Source organism: Danio rerio, chromosome 2 (assembly GCF_049306965.1).
Source record: "Danio rerio strain Tuebingen ecotype United States chromosome 2, GRCz12tu, whole genome shotgun sequence".
Classification (NCBI taxonomy): Eukaryota; Metazoa; Chordata; class Actinopteri; order Cypriniformes; family Danionidae; genus Danio; species Danio rerio.
The window spans coordinates 19640766-19665752 of record NC_133177.1 but is presented as its reverse complement, the minus strand read 5'-3'; the positions used below and the strand labels follow the sequence as shown (position 1 = coordinate 19665752).

Below are 24987 nucleotides of genomic sequence, written 5' to 3'. Positions count from 1 at the left end.
TGTCGGAGCATGATATACATGCTGGGAAGACCGGCTCGAGTCAGAACTTCGCTGTTGGAGACTTTGTCCTGCCAGCTAATGCTCTGAATGCGGCGCAGACCTTGTAGGTGGAAGGTGTTCAGTCTCCTCTCGTCTTGCATAGGTTGTCCATGTCTCACTCCCGTACAGCAGAGTGCTGATGACGCAGGCGTTGTACACTGCCATCTTTGTTACAGTTGTCAACCTATTGTTTGTCCACATTCGGATTGTCAGGTGGGCTAGAGTAAAGGCTGCCTTCCCGATCCTCCTGTCGAGCTCAGCATCCATGGAGAGGTTATCGGTGATGGTAGATCCCAAGTATGTGAACTGGTGGACGACATCAAGCTGGTAGTCATCTACTGTGACGGCTGGCGAAGTGGCAGTGTTCTGGCTCAAGACATTTGGTTTTTTTAAACTGCTGGTCAGCCCAAAGTCTTTGCAGGCCATGGACAAACGTTGCATCAGCGACTGTAGTTCTTCCTGGGTGTGTGTGGTGACTGCAGCATCGTCAACAAATAGCATATCTCTAATCTGTGTCTCGCGTTCCTTCGTTTTGATTTTAAGGTGAGAGAGATTAAATAGCTTGCTATCCAATCTGATGCAGAGGTAGATTCCTTCCGTTGCTGAATCAAAGGCATGTCTTAAGATTCCAAACAATGTGGGGGCAAGAACGCAGCCTTGCTTGACGCCGCTGCTGATGCTGAAAGGCTCGGAGCAACTGCCGCTGAACTGCACTGTTCCCTTCATATCAGTGTGGAAGGATTCAATTAAACTGCAGTTTTGGTAGGCAGCCAATCTTGGGGAGAATTTTGAGAAGTCTGTCTCTACTGACCAAGTCAGAGGCTTTGGTGAGGTCAGTAAATGATATGTATAGGGGCTGCTTGAACTCGCATACAAAAAAACACAAAGACATTAGTAATTAGTAATTTCATCATTCTAAGAGATAGACACTTGCGTGTCTGAGAAGCATTTCATGGTCACTCAGTGAAATGACTTGCTTTAAAGCAACTTTGTTACCATTTAATTGGCTAACTTGTGTTCATCCAAGCTATTGTATAACCTGTAAACATGTAATATTTTATTGTCCCACTGAACACAAGAGTGTTTGTCTGGCATGTTTAATAGTTGCTTATAAAAGTCACAGTCCTCAACAATCCTATGAGACTATTGGTTCCACATGTCTTCTGTAATATTACTCTAAAGATGCTGTAATTTACATCTCATCTAATGATATTGTGAACGAATATACAAGCAAATCAGTACAATATCTTGCAGTGTTTGAAGGGAGCTTTACATAGAATCTAAATGATTTTGATGACAGATTGATAGTAGCCTTGATGCCATTCATTTAACATCAAGCCAGGAATGTTATTGTTTTTTTCCACAGCAGCTCAGTTATGCAAGTCACAAGAGGAGCTCCTACAGTATTAAGTCTGCCCTTTAAGTAGGAAACAATCTTACCATCTCTGAGATGCCTGACCAGTGGAAGGAATGTTGAGACTTTACAGAGACTTTGTTCTAAGCACATTTAAAGTATCAATCAGAGACTTCCTGTTTCATTTCTTCTTCAAACAACTGATCACTCTTACACCAAACATGACTGCCGCTGAATGCCAGCATATCTTCTGTCTGTTTACTTGTACTCTATTTTAAATCCTTTTATAATCTACAAGGAGCCATACTTTCGCTTGGTAAGATGAATTCGGTATACTATTCTCATTGTCACACATTGGGAATTCAGGGGTCTTTAAAAAGTCTGTGTGAAATCAAAATGTACAATGTTTAGCTAGCACACACTAATCTGTGGAATTTAATCCACACAAAGTAAGTTTGTTTTGGTAATCTTCAAGGAAAGTCTGACCATTTTTGCTTCTGTGTTTGTAGTGGTGTAGGTCCTTCTTTGTTGAGGTCAATTTGATGGCTTCAGCCACAGTATTCTTAACCACACCCCACTTACCGTTAGTTTGCTATAAGGAAATTATAGCCAAAAAGGAAACCCCCACCTCTACTAAATATACTGTTTCATTTGGATGTACATATTGGATTACATAATAATAAAAATTATAGTTACCAAATTAAATTATTATAGATAAATGAAATAAAAATAAAATAGAATAAAACCCAATTAAACACAACTAAATGCAGGGCAGATGTTTTCATTTATGCATTATAAACTTGCGTTCTGTGAATGAAAGTCGCCTCGTGGTTCCATCCCAAAGAGGGAAGAAATCACTTTTGCGAACGAACAGCAACTGCATCAGAACAGCAGAGTCACTCGCTATTTTCAAGAAACAACTAAAAACTCAACTATTTAGTCTCCACTTCACTTCCTAATCTGCAATTGCCTCTCTGGATATCACACCAACTGTACCCAAAAAAATACTAATACTACTAATACTTTCCTTCTTACACTTTACAGACCTGAAACTTGCCTATAGCACTTATTCATTGTTGCTCTTATAGTTGTGTAAATTGCTTCCTTGTCCTCATTTGTAAGTCGCTTTGGATAAAAGTGTCTGCTAAATTACTAAATGTAAATGTAATTGTCAGGAGCTAGCAAGGGTGATCTAGATCCAGTTGGAGAGTTTTAACATAAGAAAAAAAAAGCTTCCAAATTTTAAAAATCGTTCTGTTAAGTCTTTGAAAGGAGTATCTACTGTAATCTTCTCTAGTTTTACAAAATACTAAACATCTTTCAACCACCGCACATAAGAGGGTGGCTGGGGGCTCTTCCAGTTTAATAAAATTACACGTCTAGCAAGCAAAGGAAGGCCACAAAGTTTAAAAAGTAAGTGGTTAATGTATAATTACCAGGCTTCACACCAAACAGGCCAATAATAGAGGATGGTTATATAGGCATAGAAGTGTTGGCTGAAAGAGAGAGAAATACTGAACCCCAGAATGAGGAAAGAGCTGGACATGTCAAGAACATATGAGTTAAAGTGCCTAAACCTGAATGACACGTATCACCGGATCAATAGTTGGGTTGATCGCCTACATTTTGACCAGTGTACTTGGTGAACTACTTTACACTAAATGACGTGCGCATATAGATGAGAAATTAACCCTGTCTACAGCTGCTTCCCATGTATCTTGGTCTATTTCAAAAATCTGCAGACCATTAACTTAGAGATTAGGCCTTTACTGCTTACTTCAAGATATAAAATATTGTCAACAGGACAAAGAGGTTTAGAAAGCTATTTAAAAAAACTTTAAATATTAAAATCTGAAGTTTGTTCCATGAAATCTTTAATTAAATGTTATCAACTCAAAAAAAACTTCATGGAGTGTTAAATAAAATGACTGAAAGTGATTTATTAAAAATGTCATGAATGAGCTTGTTAATATGAGTGATAATGCATTTAAAAGTAACAACAGGATACTCGTTTTACAGGCTTATAGCAGTTTGCGATCTATGGATACTGCACATTTATGTTAAGCAACTCTACAATCAAAAACTTATGAAAATGTTAACTTAGGTTTTTTAATTATACTTGCTTACTGTAATTCTGACAAAGTCTGGTGATATAAAGTCCTGACTTTACATTATACCCATGGAATTATGCTACCAACATTATATTTGAATAGTTCCTAAGTTAGAGTTAGTGTTTGGGGTAATATTATGGCCTCGCATTACATCCCTCAACATTAAAATCAGATACGTTGCAAATTTCATTTTCAAGATGTGCTACCAACTTTTCAAATTTGAGGTGGGATAAATTGACTGGGTGAAATCTAAATGACCAACTTTTACTCCTAATTCTATTCTTTTGGTGAACAATTTCTGAGTGCAAGGTAATCCAGAAGGGGAAAAAAGGTTTGCCTTAGTGATCCTTGAACATAATTTAGCAATAACACTCTCATTTACTCATTAGTCATTACCTGAGCAACTTGGACAGTATTTGACACATTCAGTTTAACTTTTATATTTATTTATCTATATATTATTAATATATCTTTATTTATATAGCGCTTGTAAAATGTAGAATGTCACTAGCTTAACATAGAAGTTCTATTAAATTGAAACCGTGTAAGTCCAGTTTTCGGAGTTGACGTTAAGTTCAGTGTGGTTTAATTTCCACTGCTGTAAGTCCAAACACTGAAGAGCAAACCCATCGGTTTGCAGCTCCACAAGTCTTAAACCAAGTAAATCAATGGTGACCATGATGAGGAGCAAACTTCACCAATTGACGAAAGTGAAGGGATAAAAAAGCTCTAGAGAAACCAGGCTCGGTTGGGCACGACCATTTCTCCTCTGTCCAAACTTTTTCTGCATAGCAGCAGTATAGGCTCTGGAGGCTGGAGAATGCTGGGCGTCCATTTTGGAGAAAATGCAGGTGTGAGTAGGTCACTGGCAGGTGTACAGTCTGGCTCACAGGATCAATGCAGAGACTCGTCTGTCAGGTCTCATGCTCTGCTCTATGACTGCCACAGTATCTGTTCAGGATACGGCCTGGTCCACGATTATGGATACCTCTAGAAGGTCTCTATGGTTGACATCATCTCTTCATATGTGTTGTCCTTAAGGTCATCGATGGTTGGCATCATCTCTTCACAGGTTTTGGATCATATCAATCTCTAGAGGTCTCGGGATAAGTATCCCCACCTGGAAATATAGAACAATACACATAACCACTCCTCTCCAACTGTTGTTGCTGTAAGTGAAAGATGGAGAGTTGGAGCAATTAAAATAAAACCCCACCCCTTTCAAGACCTTCAGTCCCCATTATATTTGTCTACTTTGTCTTTACGTCTTTTACATTATTTTGTGCCTTTTGTGTCTTAAAAACTCTTAAAGTTGATTAAAAAAACTACATACAGTATACAAACCCATATTTTATTGTTGTTGTGGAGTTTTTCCCTGTTTACACCTGCTTGTGGTTGAAGCATTCCCCAGAATTTTTGCTTCTGTTCAGCAAAACCCTACTGTTGACAGAAGAGATGATGTTTTCTTGCCATGGCTTGTTGTGGGCGCGGGGCCCTCCAAAACTGCTTCAAAGCCATGCGTCCGACTCAATAGCTGCGCCTATTGTTGGACTATATCAAAGGCAGAGTCTGCTTATTTGAACAGGTGACTCCCATTAAGTCTGCTGACCTGGCTGGCTGTTTGCCAGCAGTGCTGCCTTGGCTTCGCAGAGCTCGTCTAGTTGGGACGCTAATACTTGATGATCTCAGTGCCAGGTCGCAGATTGAATAATTGCTGAGCTATGGCACTCTGCAGGTCTCCTGAGTAATTGTTATGGGAGAAGCTGGGGGCCGCTGCTCCCCAAACGCTCCTGGAGGTCAGGATTTCATTTGTCCGTTTCCTGTGGGCTTGTCCAACCTAGATGGCCTGCTTCACTTTTAATGAAAACTGTCTACGCTAGCGCCATCAGTATGCAGTGATGGCACTTATAGGCTTTGGGCCTGAACTCATGATTATGGAAGAGATGGTTTTTTCACATCTGTTGTAAGATGATATAAAAATGTTCCATGCCTGTTTCATGATGTGAAAATTGGATGTGTAGACATATTTGTCCATGTAACATTTTTTCTTTGTTCTGTTTTATCTTCTGTAGCAAGGAACAGAGGGCTTCTGGAAGTCTGTAGCACGATATGTTCCCCGGGAACCCTCAGAAATACGGATTCTCAACCCCTACTTTATACAAGAGGCTGCCTTTCAGTTTATTGGCCTTCCACAGAACAATGGCCTCATGGGTAAAGGGGTAAGCAACATTCTTGTTCCGTTTCAGTGCTTTTCATAATGTTGTTTTTATTAAATGCATTGAATGCAAGCGAGTAGACGCTGCTGAAACCAGTAGCTCTTCAAGAGGAACTGCTGAACCAAGAAGAAACCTTTGCTTTATTGAAGCAAAATGGCAAGCAATACTTTTAGTCAATCTTATGTTAATAGGGGTCACAGGAAGCCTTAGACACGTGTTTCCTCAATTAGCCTGTAATTACCATAAAGATCACTACAGGTCAAAGGTAGCTTGACTAATCCAGTGGGTTTGGAAAGTGTATGCTGTGCAGTTTGTCCAAACATGGACGAAGCTGTTTTAACATTAGTCTTAAAAGTCTCACATCTTAAAATAGCACAGTATTTTCAGTTGGCCTAAAATAATAACAAATACTAACAAAAAGAAATGAATAATTAAGGCCGTTATATCAGTCATTTCAACTTTTATTTTCAATCAGTCCATCTGATTTTCAAAATACTTTAATTTATATTTAATATTTAATTATTATTTAATTTCATTATTTTATAGCTTTATCTTTTAGATATAGTTGACATCAAAACATTAATGATGTGAGACCTTCTTTCTTTTTCTTACCTCTAAAAGAGAAATGTAAAAACAAACTCCATTTTCTTCATATAATGGAAATGAATACTGACCAGCATTAAACATTTTAGGTCACGAAAATATAAAACAACTATTTCATTTATGTGTTGTATATTCCTAGTGTTCTGGGAGGTATACACTACACACTGCCTACAAAGTCTTGTCTTTGATCCCAGTTGTAAGAACAACATATAATAGCTTGACTTCAAATTTACCATTTGGAAAAGTGGCAGAAGGTAGATTTTACTGATGAATCATCTGTTAAACTGCACCCCAATCATCACAAACACTGTAGAAGACCTATTGGTACCCACATGGACCCAAGATTCTCATAAAAATCAGTCAAGTTTGGTGAAGGAAAAGTCATGGTTTGGGGTTACATACAGTATGGTTTTTTTTTTCCACTTTTTTTTTTTATTGACTTTAATAACAAACATACAAAATTCAATTTACACAAAAGAACACAATGATAATAACAGATCAGGATAAATAATATAAACATTAAAAATTAAATAAAAAGAGAAACAAAAGAGAGAAAAGAAAGAAAATAAATAAATAAGATTAAACATATACATAACACAAATACAGCAAGAGGAAAATAGGACTTGTGTATCTGTGCTTTTTCCAAAATATTTATCATAAAAAACTAAAAATCTGTCACTTTTCTTATTATTAACTAGTCTAAGAACATTTAGTATGGTGGTGTGCGAGAGATCTGCAAAGTAGATGACAACATCAGCAGCCAGAGATATTAACACAATTGTGTTGACCATTACATTACAAACCACAGGAGAAGGCAAATTCTTCAGCAGGATAGCACTCCTTTTCATACTTCAGCCTTCACATCAAAGTTCCTGAAAGCAAAGAAGGTCAAGGTGCTCCAGAATTGGCCAGCGCAGTAACCAGACATGAACATTATTGAGCATGCCTGGGGTAAGATGGAGGAGGTATTGAAGATGAATCCAAAGAATCTTGATGAACTCTGGGATTCCTGCAAGAACACTTTCTTTGTCATTCCAGATGACTTTAATTAGTCTAATTTAATTAATTAGAGTTATTTGAGTCATTGCAGAGATGTATGGATGCAGTCCTCCAAGCTCATAGGAGTTACAATACACAATATTAATTATTTTTCCACTACACCAGGGGCCTCATGTATTAATGTATATGCGTATGCCAAGTTTCACACTCAGAATCGCTCACGTTTGGATTTACTAACGATGAAATGAACATGGGAATGTGCGCAGCTCCACGCCAGCTTTATGGCTGGCGTACGCACATTTTTTGTGCGTGTCTGTTTTTTTCCATTGGCGATTCCTAGAGGCAGTTGTGTTAAATTGCATTCTACAAAGTGTGTTTGAGCCGTGCAATGGCAGCTGTATGAGACGGGTTCATCTAGCAGGTATATAAGGTTTCCATACCATGCAGTTGACCAGCCAAACATTAAAGCGCAATTTGCAGCGTTCGCCAGTTTCCCAATGTAATCGGAGTGATCTGCTGCACACACATTGCTATAAAGACACTATCTGAAGATGAATTTGCATGCGTGAATCAGAAACATTTCCATTCAATAAATGTACAAATATGATGCACAAACTTATTAATGATTCCTACTTGTCTTCCTCGTGATAAATAGTTGGCAAAATCTGATATGTAGCGGGGGAAAAAAGAATGACTTCATCAGACAATCGAGTTCATGCTTAAATGTGTCTAACCTGATGACATGCGTTTTATGAGCTGCGCCACTCAGAATGCTAAGGGTACTGCAACATTTTGCACTTTTACATCTCACTATTTCTTTTTTTAATCCACTCAGCGCGATGTTCAGACCCAACTGTGTTAACCGCATCAGCTAAACTCTCCTACTCCCACTTTTTTCCGGAGAACAAACTTGCAAATATCACCGTTTTCCTCCGGTCTACCCCAGAAAGGAGCACCTCCAATTTACATTCTGTTCAAAGTTTCTCTTTTTGCTTGCTTTTGCCATTGCTTTTTCGTTTGGTTTTGCCAAAGTAGAGTCAATAGCATATTAATACCGGGGAGGAGGAAGGGAGGGGTTTTGCGCTCGTGCATGTTGTGCTCAGTTTCACATTCTTTGGATGTACAAAGAATATGCGTGGGATTCGGCGTACGCAATGTTTTAGTATGATTTCCATGCAAGTCTTCGTACATGAGACCCCAGAACTTTATATTCTATACTCTACATTATTTCTGTTAAGTGACAAGCAGAGTCAAACCCTACTGTTCTAATTAAATATTTACAAATCAAGGCATGATCATATTTTATTTTGGTAAAATAAGCATAATCTAGACTGAAATCAAAAGGATAAACGATCAAAAAAATGATAAAATGATCAACAAGATGTCAAGTTATTATTTGTTGTTTCTAAAAGTTGGAAAATACTTTTGTCAGGTAGTGTAGTTTGGTGAAAATGATCAGTCAAAAATCTTAACAGTTTTTAAAATTATCACAAAATTTGTGCGTTCATTGCTAATGTTTAGTCTAACAGTGAAAAGTAACTTACCATACAGTAATATTTCCTAGGGGTAAGAAAATGCATTGTCAAAGTTGATGGTCCAAGTACTGTACCTTGGGATGCTCATGAGACTATTATTGCATGTTGTATATATTAAAAATTAAAATGCAACTTGATTTTCTGAGATGTGTGTGTATATATATATATATATATATATATATATATATATATATATATATATATATATATATATATATATATGAATTTAAAAAAAGCTAAATAATGCAATAACAAAACAAATCTGAGTTTTTTTTTTTTTTTTTCAATCAAACTGATTTAAACTGATTAAAACCTTTGGCTTTAAAGGGGTAGGAGCAATGTATATAATTTCACATGCTAAATTCTACCACTGAACTGCATCATGAATGTTCCATGCCTATGAAACTCCACCCCTTTAGCAAACATTTTGTGACATTCTCTAAAACATGGGTGTTGGGTGTACTCTAGCCTACGGAGAAAACATGATATTAGCACTGTCTTAAAAGAAGCGTTTGTGTGACTTTCATCAACCCTCAAAACATGGCCTACAGCAATGATTACTCACCTGCTAGGAGCCCATCAACAACACGCTTTCATTCCAGTCCCAGGAAATTGGACTTGAGAAAGTAGATAAATGCCACACTAGTATCATAGCCTGATGAAGCTCTCAGCTATCTCATCATGGCATGAGTGGAGACAAGGGTCTGTGTGTTTGAGCTTGACCACCTCCTCAGACCTCCTGTGAATGCTGGAACATGTGCAGTGCACGTGGAGCTAAGCCAAAGGCCCCTAAGGTTTGGGTAGGCAGGGGGGCAGCGCACAAGGGAAACCGTCCCATACGGTATTGATCAAGGTGGGATACATTTTGACACAGCCTCCCCCTTTGAGCACTCCAAACACCCACCTGCTTAAGGCTGCGTACTCTGACACAGTCTAATACTGAAATGGTTTGTTAAGGTGTTGCAAACAATTTATATGGGCTGTAATTAATCAAACTAATGAAGTTGAACATAACTAAATTTAATTTGTTTAAATTCAGCCCTTAAAAACCAAAAATTATAAATCCCATTAATTATTTTTTAAGTGTGTATGTTTGTGTATTTGTGTGTGCATTTGGGCTAGGGCTACACAATATATCGTTTCAGCCTTAACATTGCAATGTGCACTTCTGCAATGGTCATGTAACAGGACTCGCAATGTCAAGTAGGGATTATAGGTGGCCAGTCACTACAATTTAAAATACATGTAAATTTTTTTATTAATTGCAATGTTTAAGAGTTGAAGATCATAATTTGCCTTTGTTTTTCTGTTACTGTGTTAACATAAGTGAGTTTAAAGCATGCTTGAGCAATCAGATTGTTACATTTAAATATTTAATATGCGTCTGATAGGGCACGATTAATCGAAAAAAGATTGTGATCTTGATTCAACCATACACACAATCTTAATTCTTAAGTCTTTTTGCGATTGAGCCAATTTTATTTTTACAGTCAGGAGAGAAGTCGGTCACACAAATCTTCACATTGTTTTATATGCACTGCTCGGCAACAAAGACACCTCCAAATTGTGTTGAAAGAGTCACATACTGTATTTATAAGGTATAATACACCCAAAAATGTCATTACTGTTTTCATGTAATGACATATTCGCGGCTTTCAAATCACACATGAGCTACCGAGAGGACGCGTGGCCGCCAATGATGTCTACTTTAGTGAACAGAACCTGCACATGCTGTGCATAATAGGTAATAAAATTATAAATAACATACAGTTTGTTGCAAACTGATCTCAGTGATGACAGACATGACATGAGCGCTCTCGGCAGTGAAAGTGTAAGTGAAATCGCGCAGATCATTTAAATAATCATATGTCATTTTAGAGTTATGATTATGACAAGCATTTGATATGTTTTTTTTTTTCTTTCATAGCCAACACAAAGTGTTATGCTTGAAAGCAAATGTTTACTGTGTCAGTATATCTACTCTAGCCCATATAATGTTGAGTATAATGCAAGAGGAAATCTCAAAATGACAAATGTTTTGTTTTACCAATGAAAAGAATGGTCTTATAATGTTGTCAAAGACAAATGACAAGCACATGTCTCGAAACATAATAATTCAACTGTATAATTATGAATAATTATATTGATGGCATCAATTTACTGTAGAAGTATTTAAAGTTGAAGTATTTAAAGTCATTCTAAATCTATATAAAATTTAGCATTTTAACCAAAAGTAGACCTACGCATAGGCCTAATAGTGTTGTGTTACAATGTTTGAGAATTACAATAATAATAGACTACTCATATTGATCATTATTTTACGGCTAGAGAATCGTGAGTAAATCGAGATCTTGATGTTAAGCAAAAACAAATTGAGATTTGCCTAGTGTCTGACTAATAAGACTTGCAAAGATAATGTGATAATGTAATAAATAATGCCATATGTAATAATAATGCAATAAATCAAGGATGATTAGTTTTTATCTTTTGTATTATTTTATGTATTTATACAGTTTATAATATTTTATATAGATGCACTATATTACAAAACCATTGCAGTCTGGGGAAACAGATTTTGTATGCTGTATAAAGTTGAAGTCAAAATTATTAGCCCCCGTTAGACTTTTGTTTTCTTTTTAAATGTTTTCCAAATGTTTTATTTGGCTAGAATGAAAGCAGTTTTACATTTTTAAAAAGCCATTTTAAGGTCAATATTATAAGCCCCTTTAAGCTACATTTTTTTCAACAGTGTACATAACAATGGTTATACAATAACTTTTTACCCTATCCTGACTAGTTAACCCGATTAACCTAGTTAAGCCTTTAAATGTCACTTTAAGCTGTATAGAAGTGTCTTGAAAAAGACAAATATTATTTACTGTCATCATGGCAAAGATAAAATGAATAAATTATTAAAAATGAGTTATTAAAGCTATTATGTTTAGAAATGTGTTGAAAACATCTTCTCTTCATTAAACAGAAATTGGCAAAAAATAAAAAAATTAACAGGGGGCCAATAATTCAAGTGGGGCTAATAATTCTGACTTCAACTTTATGTAATTTTAAAAATAATTGCAATGTTTAGTCATTGTTAAAGTTCTTGACTTCCAATAGTTTTCTGTTAACAATGTTCAATGTTTACTTTATTTGTAAAGCACAAGTTAATACTAAGATTTGACCACAGTGTTGTACACAAACATTACAAAAGTAAAAATATGAAAATTAGTCAAATGAAAATTATTTTAACCCACAATAAAAGCTAAATTACCTTGAAGTAATAACATTCCATTTTGTTATTGCTTAACAGTCAAGTAATAGCAGATTGATGCATTTATTTATTCAATGTTTATGTCTGACTACTAAGACCTGCCAAAAAATATCTAAAGCACGATAAGTTTCTCTTTTGTATTGTTTTTTATATTTCTATAGTTTCTAATATTTTTGCAGATGCACTATACTACAAAATCACTGCAATCCAGTAAAATAGATTTGAAGTTTTAGTATACTTTACATTGCATAAATGCAAAATATTGCAATAAATTTTTTTTCCCAAATATCGTGCAGCTCTAGTTTGTGTGTGTGTGTGTTTGTGTGCATGTGTGAATCAGACTCCAGGCCACTGCGAGCTAATGATTTAGAATAGTTGACTCCTCCAGGGAGATCAGGAAGTGAAGGTCTGCCTTCTGAAATCGCCGTGTCAGGGGTGGGGGTCTGTTTAAGCAAATTGTTAATCACACGCAGCTCAAGATGAGTTAACAACTGCGGACCAGAACTAAGCCAGGAGTCCTTCAGGCACAATGCCATCTAGACTTTGAGGAGTGAGAATGGTCTAGAGCAGACCACAGACAGCGACGTTTCATTAATCCAGAAATAGCACAGGCATCATAGTTATTCACAGATTGTTTGTGGTTTTACACATACTGGCTTCAATGACTTTTTTCATTATTCATAATCATTTATCTCTCAATGGATATTATGTATTAAATTTAAACATGCACTATAATTGTAGATTTTTTAATGCATTATACTATGGAATGTGTGAAAAAATTATAAAACGTATGAAAAATCTATGAAATAATTTTATTTATTTATTATTTTTTTAATGTTTCATAGTCAAAAAAAAATGTTTTATTATGGCAAGTAGGGTTAAGTATTGTTTGGGGTTATTTTATTACTGGGGCTAAATCGATACTTTTTAAACAGTACCGGCGCCTGAACCGATATTTTTGAACCACAAAATTTATGGTGGAAAAACTTTTTATCTAACAAAAAAAATAGTTCAATCATTTTAATTGAACAAAATAATTAAAATTTAAAGTATACATCAATTCATATTTTATATATTTTAGTTGTATTATTATACTGGTTGAGGTTTGAGTCGTCTAAATACGTTTACATGGACACAAATACTACCAATGTGAATTTCATTAATTAATGATTAAGACAATACTCTGATTAAGAGTCTACCATGTAAACGTTTTTGTTGTCTTAGTCTAACTAAAGTCATAAATAAACTAAACAAAAATCAAATTAAGACATGTGGGGTATACATATTTTAATGGCATTATTGAATTACACAACAGACATGTAAACACCTTAGTCAAACTACCATCATGTAGAATTTTTCAGTGCACTTTTGTTTAATTGCCTAAGCAACAAGAACAAATGCCTAACATCGACGATGGTGTCCTTAACCCTCAAAGTTGTTAAGAATAAAATGTTTATAGATGGTATGACACAACGCATACCTATGTGTGCCCTTAATGCTTCTTATCCCTTTGACTAGCACTCTACCAAACGGTTTACCATGTTTTTACTGTTTTAAATAATGACAGTTAAAGTCATTTAAAGAATGACTGTTTTAAATAATGGTTTACACACAGCATTGTTTATTTACAATTCAAACTATTTATTGACCGAACACCATTGTCAGTATCAATAATAAAAAAAAGTTCAGTATAAAGTTTCGGTATGAAGCTCTATAGTCTTATTAAAATGTGACTGCTGAGTGCACGCCTTGGAAGCAATGTCAATTAGCTTCAGAGTGTAAGTTTGTCATTTCAATGGAGGCGTCACATGTGACGCGCGCACATTTTCCAGGTGCACATAGTTGAAAAACAGCTGAACTTTCCAAATGCCGTGAGTGACACCACAATTCATGCAAGTAGAAGTACTCAATCTGCTTCACACTTTTTATGGAATATACACATTTCAGTCATAAAAGTAGACTAATTAAACACAGCGTATCCAAAAACTGCAGTGCTTTTTACTTTTCTCCATAAACTTACATCAGACCTGCAGCAATGGTTTGTCCATTTGTCATCCTCTGAGAAATCGGTTGATGGTCGCCTAGATACAAGACGCCATAGAAAATGGATAAGGAATTAACGCCCTTGCACTTGTTACTTCAGGTCAGAATAACAACACATTCGAAAATGATTGCCGTATAGCAGCAGCGAGGAGATTGTAAATAAAAAAAGGATGTAGCCAGAGTGGCTTTTTGGTTTCTTTTCTTGTGCATCTTAGCCACTAGCTTCCTATCTGAAAGGTTTTTAGTGTAGTGGGTAATGTAGTCATTCAACTTTACAATTTGTAATGTTGCAATATGTATTTAAATAATGATGGTTGGTTCCTTTATTTGAATGCTCAGATTTGATTAGTTTCTTTAAGAGTCTCTTATGTTTGTTTTATTATAAAGAGATCAGATATTTTGTTTAAATATTTTTGTTTTCAACTATTTGCCTCAGTAATGTTGGTAAATTAAAATAAAGTATTTAAAAAATCCTAATATTCCTAAATGGATGATTAAAAATATTCAATAATTATCAATATCAAATGATATGAAACGTGATGTCATGATAATTCTTTTTGTACTATGGCCTAGCACTAAGTCCAAGTGGTGACATGTTTCTGCTAAATATTAAAGTAAATAAACATAACAGAGTCTGTACTGGGGCAATGCTACATGCTTATAGAATGTTAGCACCTTATTGAGAATCAAATAGGTAATGATGTACTTTCTTTTTTATTTGGTCTGTAACAGTGTGACCACATGACTTCCTTTATAAATGATTGTAACTCGGAGTTCCTCAAGGAAGTATACTCTCGGTCACACTCTTCAGTATTAAAATAAATAGCATTGTGGAAATCATTGCTCCAAATATGTTCTGCAGCATCTACGTGGATGATTTATGTATCTGTTACAGAGGGAAGAACATGAATACAATTGAAAGGCAATTACAGTTAAATATTCACAAAATTAACCAGTGGGTTGTCGAAAATGGTTTTAAATTCTCTAAAACAAAAACTGTTTTTACACATTTTTGTATCCAGCGATCACTTCATCATGATCCAGAACTTTTTATCAATGGAAATATGATCAAGGTTGTTAAAGAAATCAAGTTTTTAGGTCTCCTTTTTGATAACAAAATGACTTTTATCCCTCATTTAAAATTTTTGAAAAACAAGTGCCTCAAAGCTATGAACATAATCAAAGTGTTGGCAAAAACAAATTGGGGTGCTGATTTAACTGTACTTTTACGATTGTACAGAGTACTCATTCGATCTCGTTTGAATTATGGAAGCATAATTTATGACTCTGCCAAGAAATCTTATAAACAAATCCTCAATACAGTCCACCATCAAGGATTGCGGCTTGCTTTAGGAGCATTCAGAACATCACCCGTTCAGAGTCAGTACATTGAAGCTAACGAACCCTCACTTCAAAATAGACGGCTGAAACTTTCACTACAATATGCTATCAAACTAAAGGCAAATAAGAACAACCCAGCTTATACTGCAGTTTTCGAACCTCAGTTTGTACAATTATACGAGAGTAAGCCAAAAACCATCAGACCTTTTGGTTTACGTATCAATTCACACCTACAAAATCTAAATTTAAACCTGGACATTTTAAAACAAATACACTTCAACTCATTGCCTCCCTGGAATTTAAAGACGCCTATAATCAATATGGAGCTAGGACATCAGAAGAAAGGTGTTACTCATCCCAATATGTACAAACAACAATACCTGGATATCAGAACTCAATATTCTCAGCACATACCAATCTTCACAGATGGTTCAAAGATGGAAAGTAATGTAGCAGCAGCAATGGTGACAGGGGAACAAAGTCATGGAATCAGTCTGCCTAAAGAATGCTCCATATTCACAGCTGAAGCCCGCGCTTTACTTTTAGCATTGGAGTATATAGAAAATGCCCAACAAAAGAAATCCATCATTTTTACAGACTCTAAATCATGCCTTCAAGTTATGGAATCTTCAACGAATAATCATCCTTTGATAATATTTTAACTATAGTTCACCAACTACAAAATCAGTTTTATCACATCATTTTTTGCTGGGTTCCTGGACATGTCGGACTTTTAGGAAATGAGCGAGCTGATGCAGCTGCTAAAGATGCTTTGAAGCAAGTAGTGAACAAATGCCAAATTCCTCCGTCAGAGATGAAATCTTTTATCAACGCTTACATTTTAAACAAGTGGCAAAAGGAATGGGATGCATTAGAAAACAATAAACTACATGAAATCCAACCTGAAGTTTCACACAGAATTTTAAGACATTTTAAGAGTCGATTTGATCAAGTAGTTTTTACCAGATGTCGTATTAGGCATACGAGAATTACACATGGTTTTTTGCTCCAAGGTGAAAACCTTACTGAGTGTTTGTGCTGCAAAACTCATCTTACTGTAAAACATATTTTACTGGACTGTCCTGCTTTTACTGATTCCAGAAGGACTTTTTATGAAATGAACTCTTTTGAGGACATTTTTGACAAAGTGAAACCAGAAAAGATTTTAGAATTTTTATCATGTATTAACACAAAAAATCTTATTTAATTTGTTTTATTTTGTTTGTTAATTTTTAAATTGTATATTTATTGTTGAAAGATTCCTGCCATGAAAATAGCCTTGGTTGCTGACATGGCACTAAATAAAAAATACATTACATATAAATGATTGTTCTGCACTCTTTGTTGATTTCTAGAACATTCCAACGTTGGGCACCGTTGCCATTACGATGGCCCTACATAACTGCGATGAGGTCGCTGTTGCTGGATTTGGCTATGACATGAACACCCCTCATGCACCCTTGCACTACTACGAATCAGTCAAAATGTCTGCCATTAAAGAGGTAAGCGTTTTTTGTTTATTACTTTAATTAAAAAAATGTTAAATAATTTTCTTTCTTTTCAAATAGATGATATTTTTATAGCAAACAACTGTGAGCTAATTTCTCATATCTTTGTTTGATCCAAGTCTGTTCACTTTCTGGAAAATTACAATGATGTCACTGGTAGGTCGTCCCGGGGTCCGAATGAGTGCTCATGTAGATAACTTTGTTGTTATGTTTAGTAAATTCCTCTCTGTTTGCCAGGTCTATAAAAGTGCACTCATAAAACTGAGCTGTTAACGCGCAGTTAGCTCCTGACTGCTCTGCCGCCCATCCTTGTCAAATCACAGTCAGGTAGCGCTCATGCAGAACACAGTCTCTTCCTGATTCTGTAGGATTAAGACCTGCGCTCTATGTAAAGCCAATGGGATTTAAGCTTTTGGCTTGTAGAGTGAGTAATTGACCCACAGTAGAACAGTACATGGTATTTGTCTTTGTAGGTTTGGCAGTCCCCATCCCAGCTGTGATTTGAGGGATTTCTTCCAACAGTAAATTTACTCTTGTGACTTTCACTAGTGAATGCCAGGATTTGTAATCGGTTGTTTCATCAGCTTGTTGGGCGAAATGTCATATTTGCATAAAATAACTTGAACTTTCTGTCACTCTCTAGACAAGTTAAAAGGAACAGTAATAGAGTTAGTTTAATATATTTGTAACCAAATAAATAAAATGTTGTTTAAATATGCTTTAAATTGATCAAAAGTGACAGTTAGAGTCCTAACAACGTGTGACATGACAACATTTGCAGATTTTGTCTGTCCGCACTAGACAACATGACAAAAGTATTTAAATAGCACACAAGTTAGAAGCGTATACCTGTGCACTGGACTTCCAGCTGAATAGTTGTTAGTTCTGACTATCTACTGGCGCTTTTGGTATGGATAAAATGTCACTTAAATTGTAATTCAAACTCACATTGGCATTCAACACCAAATAAAGCACATGATTGGCACCTGAGGTGATCATTGTCATTGTAGTTCATGCTATCCAGCCGTGACTTCACAGAAATAAAAAACGTTTATAAAATAGAAACCATGCATGTTGCTCTAGCAGGTGGTTGGGACAAAAACTCCTTTTAACATGGACAATACGGCTTTTATCATGTGTAGTAGTGTTGTGTTGTGGGTAGTTACTTAGGACACGATATTAGTTAATTAAATTGTTAATTTTTTTTATTGATTTACTTTTAAGAAGTGGTAACATTACTGATAATTTCCTGGAATGCTTCTCTGTGTGAACACAAAAGAAAAATTACCGGAAGCGCATTCACGTATACATGACATCTACTCCGACTAATCAAACAAATTCACATGCTTCTCTAGACACATTTTAAATTTAAATCATTTCTCTTGACACATTTACAGTTGCTGCTGTTTGATAGTCAGTTAATTTTTCTATGATCGTGCGAACTGTGGAAAAAAAATTATCAATAAAATTATTGTAAACCGCTGTGACTTTACCTGAAAGCTCATATGAGTCAGATTTGATTAACCTACAGCACCGGTAGTCTTTTGTTATAAAAAGTTCTCACAAGAAGAGATCTCACAAGCTTAAACACAAACTCAAATGTGCATCTCATTTTGCAAATTTGTTCACAATTCATCAGAATAAACGGTTAGCGCTTCTGCCGCATGGTAACATTAGCAGTTTTTTTCCTAGTTATTTGGTCTATCTCTGGGACAAACATGAATGCTAAAGTTCTAAATAATCATCAAGAAAAAGACTTGACCCCCTTTCATGTTTAATAAAAAGCTCATTATTTTTTCTTTCTTTTGGTCAATGATGACGGAATTTGCTGGTATTTTGAATGTGTGAATGATCCCTTTCTGAAAAATTCTGGAACGTTCTTAGCTTTGTAAACAGTTAATAATAGATAAATAATAGAATAATAATAGGAATTATTAATTACCTATTAATAATATGAAATAATAGGATAAGTCCAAATAAGCCATATAAGACCAAAACAAAATGAATACCCAACTTCAATTAAGACTTCAATGCATTGCCACAGTTATTACTGTTTTTACCTTTATATATTAGTTTGCATTTTATAAATCATCACAAGGGATTCAGACGGGAAAAAAATTCTAATAAAAAAAGGAAAATGCATCTACCTTGTAAAATGTTTACATAATATATTTGTTACAGAACATTTCCATCTAAGTCAAAAGCTGTTCTTTTTTACATTTAATTAACCAAAATACATCAAAATACTAAGCAGCTTAGTTGTTTTGAAGACATAATAATAATTTAAAATGTTTATAATATTATATTGTTCTGAAGGATTACGTACCACTAAAGACTGGAGTTTTGCCATCACCGTTGTTTTGAAATTGTTATTAGTATCTCTTAAAGAGACTTAGTTAAAAAAAAAAAAAAAAAAACTCCCAAGTACAGAGGCATAAGGAAGAAATTGTTTCAGATCGTCTTACCCTGAGGCAGTTCGTCCAGAGGAGACTCTTAACTCAGCATGTGTTTTGGCCTGTGCCCTTTTCTCTCTGATGGAGAGTGAAACTTTACTCCTGGATCTGCTTGGTTTTCGGTGAATGTGATCTGTCACCAGGGCTGACCAAGCTGTAGCAGACAGCCCAGAGACTCTGTTGAGAGGCTTTTGGCCCAATATCTCAGCCCCAGCTGGTCCAGAACCTTGTGTTAGGGCCAGTTGTGAGGTCCCATCCGTTCGGACCGAGAACCTCTCACAGGAACCCAAAGCTCTAATTTCATCCAGTTTCACCTGGCCTGCAGTTTGTCTGCTGTGGTGTTGTGTGTCTGAAAATCACATCAAAGAACAATGGGATATTAAAGGAAACCTGGAGAGGATGGGTTTCACAGGAGTCGATACAAATACAGTTCTCTGATCCCAAAACAGTCTTCATCCCTCTCCTGCGACTCAGAGCTCTGTTATTGTTGTAATAAAATATCTGCTAGTAGAAGTGAAGTGCTAGTAGATGTAAGAATTGAGGTTTTTATTTGAACCGTGATGGATATTGACCTAAGCACTTAGCTCAGCCACAAATCCGATTAAAAAAAATCTGCATGTTCAGATAGATTTTAATGCTGTTTTACAGAAATTCTCAAAAGTCAAAGTCCACATCTTTCATTAAAGGTCCCATGAAATAAATGTAAACATTTTAGATGTTAGTTTCAGTTTGTTAGTTTCAAGTATATCTATTAGCTAGTGTGCTACAAAGCAGTGACAAAATCTGCCTGTAGAAGATATAAAACTGATTAACATTCAAAGCTTGAAGTTTGTCACCTCCGCCTAAATGGATCAACGTTTTGTTTGTCACGTCAGCCCATACTGCAGTTTCTCTTTAAATCTTGACCAGTCAAATGCTCTCTAGTATCTGACATCTGCCCCCTTCAAGACGCTTCTCATTTGCTTTTCATTTGATGACCTTGAGCTCAACTACTCTCCCTGGCAGAGCTGGGATAAAAACAAAAAGCTATTGGCTCTTCTTTTAAAGGGGAGGAGCTAATTTATGGTCTTTTTTTTTCAGTTGAGAGTACGTCAAACATCAAAGAGAAACTGCACATTTTAAAACACTTCACGGGACCTTTATGAGCATGAAGTCTCAAAAAGTGTTTAAACAATGCATCACCTTTAGTACTTTTTAATAGTTTTATGTAGCTGTTTAGAGTGTTATGGTGAATGCAGTGTTGAAACATGAGGAAAATTCAGTTGTCATCAGCTACTGTATGATCATGCTCAGATTAGACTTTTCTACGGTTACCTGATTATTTATTTGAATCCTGTTCCTGCATAAATGTTTTAAATGTTGTATCAGGCCAAGTAAGAAAAGTATTCAATTACACCATTTTAAGATCACATTCAACATGTTTTAGAGTCAATTTCTTACCATTTGAAGCCTTACTCCATCTTTTACATACAATCTGCTTACATCTTTTTGATGATTACGTTTAAGGACCTTTATCCTTATATTTTTTGTAAACAAACAAAAAAAAATGAAAAAACCAAAAAAATATTTTTGTTAGTGGTGTTTTGTTTCATAAAATCCACCATTCTCTTTGATACGACAGTGGTGTAGTACAAAAGAAATAATTTTCTTTTATTTTTTACACATTTTGAAGATAATAACGTGTAATCTTTTCTTTTCTTTTGAAAATTGATTGAGCTATACCTGACCAATCTTCTGGGTTGTCTTCTTTGCAGCAACTTATTTATATATGGAAATACTTTTCTGTGGACAGCACAGATCTGCTTGATGTGACGATGTCACCTGCAGTGGAAAATGCCTTCTTGCTATTAACCTTTTTGTTTGCGTATAAGCATGCACAGACATTTGAATCTCTCTAACTTGAGACTTCCAGTCACATTCATTTCCATTCATATTTAGATGTTAAAAACAGCTTGTTATGCTGCTTAATGTTGCAAACTGATGTTTTCTTATTTTATTCTTCTTCTTTGAAACTTTTAAAATGATACCAGTGGCTGAACCGATATTTTGAGCCACAGAATTATGGTGCATGACTAAAGGAAAATCTTTTATTTGAGAATTTTTTTATTTATTCTTTTTTATCATTTTAATTGAACAATATAATTAAAGTAAAAATAAAAAGTATAAATACATTCATATTTTATATATTAGAATTAAAGTGCAATAATACATTTCTTTTGATCATTTTTTTGCGTTAATTTATGATTTGCATTATTCAATTAACATTATATTAACTTACTAATAACCTTTGTTTAATAAACATGGTTTCCGCCACATTCATTTTTCCATGGCGGGGTGCCACTCCAAAATTTATCCAGCCATGGTTACATTACAACTTCAGGTGCGTGATGCGTTAGGCCAGCAAACATGACGTATAGCCATTTCACTTTACTTCAGGACACATTAATACAGCTCTGTAGGTCTATTGGAGACATTTATAAATATTCCTAGCAAATCTAATGAATGTTGGAGACATACTTGTTACATAAACGCACTAAATTACACTTTAGCAGTGTTTATTTGAGAGCGCACAAGAAGATCTGCGCTCGAGCAGCATATATTTGAGGAGGCGTGCAAGAAGTTTTGTGCACGAGCAGAGGAAATCAGCGCGCAAGCAAAGAGATTTGTTTGCTCGTAGGCTATTACATAAATGCGATCATATGTAATACTGTGCTCACGACATTTGTCATTGAAACAACGTTACAGGTAGTTGGTAGATCTGTGTAAAAAAGGCCTGCCGCCACAGGTGGAAAAAAAAAAACTAGAGGAAACTGTGCTGTATAAAGGCTGTCATAAAAATTGCCTATGTGTGTGCATTAAGCAACAAGAACAAACGCCTAACATCGCCGACAGTGTCCCTATCCTTCAAAGTTGTTTAGAACTAAATGTTTAAAGATGGTGTGACCTAACGCATACCAAGGTGTGCCTTTGATGTTCCCCTTGATGCTTTTTAAGTCCTTGTCGCTGCACCAGTGGCACCAGAAGTCATATGCTGATTCAGTTCAGTGCATACCGGTTACGTAGGTATGGGTTTCGATACTCAATCCTAGTACTAAGCCAGTCAAGTTCTGTCCCACTTTTTTGTTCAAAAATCTGCCTGTCTCAGATATACAATGCAAAGCTTTCTCTTCATGCTTGGTCTGCATATTTGCATCTACTCTGTAAATGAGCACACGTGTGTTTAATTCTGTTCATGTCTCTCCTACAGTCATGGACTCACAACATCTCAAAGGAAAAGGAATTTCTCCGAAAGTTGGTGAAGGCCAACATCATTACAGACTTAACCAATGGGATTTGAACCTCCCAAGGTGGGTGCCTTTCTAGGAGGACTCGGGACGTCCTGGGAGCCGCCGAACCAGACAACAGTGAGAAGCAAGATTTCAGAAGTGGGAGCGATGGCTCAGTTAAGACGTGCCTTCTAAACCGACAGGCTTCCTCTGAGCGGGATGTTGAAGGCTTCTTGAATGTCTCAGGAGAAAATCCTTGATGGAGTGTTGGAGGATGGAAGATTTTGAAGTGACCGCCACAAACAGCGCTTGAGGAACTAGTCGCAACAGTAACTGATTGTGCCAAATGTACCTCTATCAGAGGAGACGCCCCCTCCTCTCCTGCCTGAATGTATTAACGGTGTAAATATCAAAGATTTTTACTGTGCATTTTATCAGACTGCTATGGCCCCTAGGGTCCTGCCTTCACACGCGGTTCTCCGTCCAGTGCACTCAGTGCGTATCCTTTTCCCCGGTGTGTGGAAGGGCAGAGGCAGGTCTTTTGATTCAGCCCTTCACCTGAGCACAGGAGGCTCTTTATCTCCTGAATGTGAGCTTATTATGGTAAAGCTTCTTTTGTAGAGGAAAGGAGCTCAGTCTATAAGTTATTTATTTTGGTGCACAAATGAAGGCCTTTGTTTTATGTGCGTGTGTGTGTGTGTGTGTGTGTTTTTGAAGCCCCATTTCCAAAATGACACTTGTTTTAAATAACCATCACCACACTTTGCTTTAGGAGTACCTATTAGGGATGCACCGATGCCCTTTTTGATTCCAAGACTTGAATTTCTGATATTGGCCGCTACCTCACTTTGTTAGTAATTGATAGGGCAGTTGATTTAAAAGTGATGTGTAATGTAGTAATATATGTAGTAATGTTTCCTCATACTAGGCTTACCGGGCAATGAAGGATGAAAAATACACTACTTAACTACAAGTATTGTTTCAGTTTATTCTAATATCTAAGAATGCCAGTATTAAAAACCCAAACAAATGAAAATGTTCTTAATAAAATGCGATTTTTCTTTTCTTTCTTTTTTTGATGTGTCCCTTAGTGGACCAGGGTGAACATATTTAAACCTATTGGGAACCATGTTTTCTTTTTTAAGCTGTTAAACATCTCTGTAAACTAGTCCACTACAAACATTACTGACACTCATAAAGTACCACTGCCACAGTTCATGTAAGATGAGATCAATACTTAAGCCGCGGTCACACTACACTTTTAACCCCATATACTGTACTTTCATTTATACGTATGCAAATGTGTCAGACAAGAAACGCAAGTACAGTTGAAGTCTGAATTAATAGCCCCCCTTTAAATTCTCTTTCTTTTTTATTTTTTTAATATTTTGTAAATGACAGCAAGGGAATTCAGTATGTCTGATAATATTTTTCTTCTGGAGAAAGTCTTATTTGTTTTATTTTGGCTAGAGTAAAAGCAATTTTTAATTTCCTAAAAAACATTTTAAGGTCAAAATTATTGCTTAGTTAATCTAATTAACCTAGTTAACCCTTTAAATGTCACTTTAAGCTGTTTAGAAGTGTTTTCTATGACACTAAGAAAAAAAATATCTAGTAAAATATTATTTACTGTCATCATGGCAAAGATAAAATAAATCAGTTATTAGAAATGAGTTTTTAAAACTATGATGTTTAGAAATGTGTTGAAAAAATAAACAGGGGGACTAATTATACTGACTTAAATTGTTCTTAAAATTCAATGAGTTCGAAATATCAAGCCTGGTAAACGCTGACCTGCGAAGTTGCATCACATGATTGCATTAGGCCAGTGTTTCTCAACCATGTTCTTGGAGGACCACCAGCTGTGTTTCTTAGCTACTCATGTCATGCCAATCAGACGAATTGATTCGTCTTCAAAGAGTCCCCCCATTTGACTCCTACTCCTCCCCCTTCTCCTGATAGGGCGACATGATGGCCCAGTGGTTAGCACTGTCGCCCCACAACAAGAATGCCATTGGTTCTTGGTTCTTGTTACCAGGCCAGTCAGCATTTCTGTGTGGAATCTGCATGTTCTCCCTGTGCTTGCGTGGGTTTTCCCAAAGACATACAATTAAGTAATTTGACTATTTCAAAGTGGCTTCATAGACAACTCTTAGTCAGCTAAATCTCATAGCTATTCCTAAGACCTACCTGAGCTCTAAGAGAGCCCTGGGTTTGAGGATATTCTGAGCTCAGGACTCTCTCCTGCGAC

At 35.9% G+C, this 24987-nt stretch overlaps 1 protein-coding gene across 21 annotated transcripts in view; it reads left to right on the top strand.

Annotated features, from left to right (window-relative positions):
• Positions 1 to 24294, top strand: part of st3gal3b (ST3 beta-galactoside alpha-2,3-sialyltransferase 3b) — a 165947-nt gene extending 141653 nt beyond the window's left edge. For 20 of the 21 annotated variants that reach the window (XM_073915115.1, XM_073915184.1, XM_073915182.1 and 17 more), the window contains 3 exons: positions 5577 to 5723; positions 16865 to 17011; positions 22718 to 24294. In XM_073915115.1, the coding sequence (XP_073771216.1) occupies positions 5577 to 5723; positions 16865 to 17011; positions 22718 to 22807 (384 nt within the window). In that variant the 3' untranslated portion in view covers positions 22808 to 24294. 21 annotated transcript variants of the gene reach the window in all.
• Positions 24295 to 24987: the final 693 nt, after the last annotated feature.